The 6,602-nt window shown below is 29.2% G+C and overlaps 1 protein-coding gene across 1 annotated transcript in view; it reads right to left on the bottom strand.

Annotated features, from left to right (window-relative positions):
• Positions 1–4,076: 4,076 nt before the first annotated feature.
• Positions 4,077–6,602, bottom strand: part of LOC129969316 (AP-5 complex subunit beta-1-like) — a 45,667-nt gene continuing 43,141 nt past the window's right edge. The window contains exons 23-24 of the mRNA XM_056083834.1: positions 5,424–5,606; positions 4,077–4,450 (exon numbers count right to left, since the gene is read on the bottom strand). Of these exons, the coding sequence (XP_055939809.1) occupies positions 4,189–4,450; positions 5,424–5,606 (445 nt within the window). The 3' untranslated portion in view covers positions 4,077–4,188. The remainder of the gene's footprint in view (positions 4,451–5,423; positions 5,607–6,602) is intronic.

Below are 6,602 nucleotides of genomic sequence, written 5' to 3'. Positions count from 1 at the left end.
TACACACATTTTACTAACTCATACTTATTTCTATACTTATACCTATATCTATGTGCGTCCTTATCAAGCCGTTACATATTTAAATATAAATGTAAGTATTCTCAACAATATTCGAATGGTCAAAATGCCTCTTCGGTAAAAGTAGGTATACTATATGCATTCCTCCAAAACTAAAAACAGCAAAAGATAATATTTTCGATGTTATGTCTTACAAATGTAAGTAAGAATTAATTAAAATATTCTTATACAATACAGCAATAATTTTCTTAAAGAAAATTAACGAAAAATTTTCTCAGAGGGGTCAGAATGATCCCTTAGTAAAAATCAAAATTGAATTTGTTTCTTTTTCACTTTTTTGATAAAATGAATTTCTTAAAACTAATTGTCACATTATTAATAACAGTGAAATGATCGCCAAATACAATGAATATTAATAAGATTAATGTCGCATCAATCAACTTTGATAAACTATAACTTAACACAAAAAGTTACCACAGTATTTTTATCATATTATTTTAAATTATACTTAAGCAATAATGATAGAGCATTCTGATTGTCTAGCTGTGCTTTAAAATGTTAAAGTAGCAAACTTAATTGTTGGATGCTCCTGTATTTCAAAATCTTTACTCCTTATTCAAAAATGTTTAACTCCTCTATTTCGGCTATTCCAACTACATCTTCCTATGAATGATTCTTTAACATTTTAATTTGCCATAACTTCTCATTTAAACACTATCGATTTATAATCAAAACTGCTCGATTTAAATTAGTTTTTCATATTGTCCAACTGCATAAAAAATCATAACATTTCCGTCGAAGCAAGTATGTTAACAATTCGAGCGTATGAGCTGTTGCCAAATGATGATAAGCATATTCGCCATAATTTTGTATTCACATAAACAAATTCTTATATATATATATATATATATATATATATATATATATATATATATATATATATATATATATATATGTGATGATATTTTAAAATCTAATTATAGAAATTAAATCTTAATTCATTTTCAGATTTTTATCTTAAATTTGCCCATGTTAATTTCATTCTAAACTGTTCTCTTATTTCCTGATCCAATTTCCACTTTTTTTATTTGATTATTTTTAACACGCGCTCAAAATAACTGAAGGCTTCAGTATTTTCTTACGTTTCGAATGAAGGATAAAAACTTATAATGCTTACAACATTCTTTTAAAGATATCTACGATTCCCTTTCCTAAGATTACACGTGTCAAAGAAACCCCTATCAAAATCTCATAGTAAAAATCACTGAAAGGAAAAATCTCTGTGTTTTTTGCTCTTGTGTCCGATTCAGACTGATGCATCTTTTATTATCATTTGTTTCTTGTGCAAATTATGCCTCTCGATATGAAATAAATCGAAGTTAAAATTCCAAAAGTATACTTTTCGGCCACGCACTGTTAAAATAGTATGTTAACAGAGTGTGAAAGAGAGAAATAAAAACTATAAAATCGAAAATGATTTTAAAAATCTTCTTTTAAGCTGGTTCTGATGTATAGCTAGTGTGATATAAGAATTGCTTGATATCAGGCGATACTACTTTGATAAGTCAAGGTGTGAATCAAAGTTTGCAGGATCTTATTATGTTCCGGCAAACTACCTGCACAACACATAACATACATAACACATAGCTGTTACTACATAACACAAAGCTGAAGATATATCAATAACGAACCATGAGAAAAATGGACACAAACTTATTTAATACAACCTTAATATTTTTTTTTCAAGACTCGTTTTTCGTTTCATGCTTTCCCACCTTTCAACAAATGCATCCTTCCTAATATCAACTGTCGATTGAGCGCTAAAAATGTGTTAGAAATATATTTTTATTAAATTGATTATTGTTGTTGTTCAAGGTTTATTTTAAAAATTCATTTATATAGTATTTAATAAAGAATTCAGACATCAAATCGTCTTTTACTCACAGATAGTTCCATTTTAAAGGCCCAAACACGCACATAGATTTCTTCGACTTTCTATTTTATGGAATCTATTAAATCTACCTTTTTCCTTCTTTTGCTGAAAAATTCTTGAAATTTCTCAACTCCAGCTATTGTTAGTTCCAGTAGCTTCATGAATTAGCTAGAATTGGGTTCGGCAAATTACAGCTCTTTTTAAAATGCTTAATAATATCCATATATCAAAAAAATATAAATAAATAAAAAGCTTAGGATAACGAGTCCCGGTAATATCATATAAACACTGCTTATACATCTAAATACTCTTTCTTTTAGATTTAAACTCTTTTTTTTATGACAACAAACAGTCTATTCCCAAAATCGCAAATTAAAATAAACAAACTCATTCGCATTCAAATGTAGTGATAATCAAACGGGGATACTGAGGCCTGAGATTCTTGTGTTCCTTTGTCGAAATTGTCTATATATTGATTGACAAGAATCTGACGATCTATTGATTCTGCGATTACTTTTGTTTATTAAACTCTTTCTTATTTAAGCAAGAAAAGAATACCTTCTGTTTGCAGATTAACATTATAATTCGTGCCTAATGTTACGAGCATGCCCCTATGCAATATTCCCAAGGACCATTATCTGTGAGCTAATAGAAAATGCGTATCTACTTCAGAGTACTACGATATCAAAATTTATAAAGGAAAGTGTTTGTGTGAAGCATGTGTAATGGACAGACCATTAAGCATGAAGCATGTGAATTACCAGCCTGTCTTATATACAGCACTGGTCAAGTTTGGCCGATTATCGGTATAAATATAAATAAACTTAAATGGCAAAAAAAAAAAAAAAAATGTGCACATTATAGCAACTTTTTTTAAAAAATTGATTAAGTAAATATTAAACGAGATTTGGACTTTTTTTTTTTTTCACAATAACTCTTCGAAATACTATCGCGGAAAATTGGGAATTAATTATTTTAAAAAAATTATTTTCAACAATAGATTCCGTTATTGCAATGAAATTCAAACCGTTTTCATTGTTATAACACATATTTAATAATTCAATTTTCTTCCATCAATAAAATCTAAGGAATAAAGATTTTGCTTATTATTTTTTGACATGACAGTATATACATGATGACTTAGAAAGAAAAACTACATAATCACAAAATATAACATGCAATTTAAAATAGATCACCAAGACATTTAAGTTTCTAATGACACGATGAGACTGGACTTCATTATGAAGGTTTATGCACACAATAAATGGAATAGGTGGAAGTCTATTAAAGTAAGAAGGCTTTAATGTTTGTCATAATTTTATAATTAAAAACACTACTGAAGGAATAATGAGCATGAGTTTTGTTTAATTTAAAGAAAAGACAATAAATATCCATAGCGAATTAGCTGGTTGTTAAAGGTGACAATTAATAACTCGTCACCATTGACGTTATGGCGAATTGTTATGAGCGAGGATAGAACCTGGGACCGTATGGTTCGCAGTCCAGTAACATGACCACAATACAAAAGCAATTGCTCGGTAGCTTTAGTTGTTAACTGGCTTATAAACTTTCACCACAGACTCTCCCTCCAGTGAATCGAAGGTGAGACGAACGAAATGGCTGTTGAGTGGTGATGTATTAGCTGTTGATTCTAATGCGCCTGTACCCATTTGAGTAGCGCCAAGCGTTATGGCGAGTGTGTGTGGGTGAGAGGTTGCTGATGCTGCGTCAAGTGAGTCTGACGACTTTGGGTTGCTGTGGCCTTTTTTTTTTTGTCGCTGCGTCAAGTGAATTTGACGACTTTGGTTGCGGGTAGATAGCGCCACAACAGCTGTAAGAAGGTTGAAGGTTCATTGTCCGAGGTCACCAATGTAGCGAATTGGTATGAGTGAGGATAGAACCAGGGGCCTTATGGTTTGCAGTCCAGAAACATGACCATAATACAAAAGCAATTGCTCGGTAGCGTAGTTGTTAACTGGCTTATAAGCTTTCACCACAACGTACTTCAGATTTTTATAAGCCAATTTATCCATGCACTTGAAATTAATAAGCAATTGCTATAAATTTCAATTTCAAGAAAATAGTTCCTGGAGAGTTTATAACTACATAATAAAGTGAGATCATGTAATTTATAAAAAAATATTTTATTAACATTTTTATAACTTTAATACATCTGATCATACATACAATTAAAAATACAATACAAAGTTTCAAATCACAGATCATATCACAGATTTTTATATATTTTGTAGGCATAAAGTTACCCAAGGAAGGATGGCACATTTATCTACCATTATATGAGCAAACACTTTATCATTTACAACAGAAATTTTTAACAATAAATGATACTTGGGAGGTAAATATATAGCAATACTGTAAATTAAGTCAGTAGACTTGGACACAATGAAGCTTTTCCATTTTTGTTCTATAACAGAAGGGAAATTGTCCTTGTCTATATTTAGGCAAAAGGATGAATGGCAGTAATTTTTATTTTTCTCACTGAAATAGCAAAAAATAATATCATTAAAATGTTTTAATTAAAAAATAATTAATAGACTGATTAAAAAATAAAATGAGAGTTTTCATGATATCCAATAAAAATAAATATTTAAAAATAAGCATATTATTAAATAATAATAAAAATGAAACATAATTAACATCTGTTTTATCAAAGTAATTTAAATCGAAATTAATATACAAATCTCTTACGATTTTAAAACTGATATTATAAAAATTATGATTCATATATATTCACATGTAGATGTTGGTGAAATGGAATTTATAATTTTAAAATAACATACACACTAGTGCATTGGATATAGCACATCAAGAAGGGAGGGAACTCGAATTGAAATGAAATTTAATATACATAATGATACAGATGAAAGATTTATTTGATCTTAAGATCAAACCAATTAATCAAATACAGTGTAACTTTAATAGCTGTCGAACCACTTCTGTTGCATTATCTGCCACAGCACAGTCCGGCATTCAGTAGATTAGACATCTGATGTTAACTGAGACAGATAGCCTCAAAAATCTTCGACAGCATGAATCTAATCATGTATAGCGTACAACGATGGCATCTGATGTTCCTGCTGGTCCTACACATGCTTTATATGAGAACAAGTCCAGAAAACAGACCAGCAATTGAAGAGCCTGAATATGCCATAAGAAGTCTTGAGCAACTCGAACTGTTTTATTAAATGTTATGTTATTATGTTACGTTATGTTATGTTATGTTATTATGTTTCCTCTGAATAGTTTTATTAAATATATCTTTGTTAAACTGATTTTGTTCTACACATAGTAACATATTTATTAATTGAATGCTTTAATTTTTTTATAAAATATCTTATTATTTAAAATGAGTATAAAAATACATGAAATAATGCTTCAAAATATTGCATTTTAAGTTTTCTAAAACTAAATGCAAACTAAAAAAGTAATGGAAAAAAATAAATATAATTACCTGGAATTCATTTGTTGTTTAAAATGTTCCCACAAAACATCAAATAATTTGCTTCTCCAAGAACTTGCTGAAGTTTGAACAGACTCAGGTACAAGAAGAGGCATGAATAAGTCCTCAAATGTTATGTCAATTGATGGAAGATCGCATGTATAGCTACATCCATTCTTGCAAGTGAATTCAGCTCTAATCAAAAAGATGTGAAATCACATTAAAATGAAATAATTGAACACCATAGCAAAAGGCAATTTTAAGTTTTGTTTAATATAGTTAATTCATTTTGGAAAGAACATCAAGACTATTTTGGGTTAGAATTCTTAATTTTGAACCATGGTTCAATAAAAATAATTGCACCTGAATTGCCTGCACTCACCAAAAAAACTTCCACATTGACAGTTTAACCAGCATATTTAACATGCACTAGGCTAGTGAAAACAGCCTAGTGCATGTTATCGAACAGCCTAGACATGATCTTCGAAAACCTTAATGTTCAGATTCTGCCACCAGACAAATATCAAACATTGTGAATTAATTATTTAATTTCATTAATAAATTAATTAATTTCATTCTCATGCACTTTTTATTTACTTGTATACAAGAGTACTATTACCTTTATAATTGTAATCGTCAAAAAGTATGAACTCGAAATTTTGAAGAATCTCCATGTTTCAAACCTTTCTGTATTAGAAGAATACATTTTTGGAATTTGTCTGTATATGAATAGGATAATTAAAAAAAGCACTTTAAGGTAGATGGTTGATTTGGTATGTGACTTTTACATCGATTTGTAGATTTTTATTAAATTCTGGATGAAATCCAACCACAGGAAATTAATCTGTCTATCTGTTCGGGTAAAAATGAACATAACTGCAAAACATAAAGAGCTAGATGAATCAAATTTGATTTGTTTTAATATCTAAAAGTAAATATGTATCAAATTTAAAAACAATTAGAATGTATGTAATTGCAACAACTGAAAATGCAATTACTTAGATAAATGAAATTTGGTATATGATATTTTTATGAAAATTGTAATTTGTATCAAATTTTGATTTTAGTTGAAAAAAAAGCATTCAAAATACAAGATAGGAATTTTCATTATAACTCAAACAAGACTCAGTTACTTTGCGCAAAAGATGGAATGAGGAATATTCTATGTGTATTGTAATTTCTCCACCTTGC

The sequence above is a fragment of the Argiope bruennichi genome, chromosome 5, assembly GCF_947563725.1.
Source record: "Argiope bruennichi chromosome 5, qqArgBrue1.1, whole genome shotgun sequence".
NCBI lineage: Eukaryota > Metazoa > Arthropoda > Arachnida > Araneae > Araneidae > Argiope > Argiope bruennichi.
This window is presented reverse-complemented; position numbering and strand designations above follow the sequence as displayed.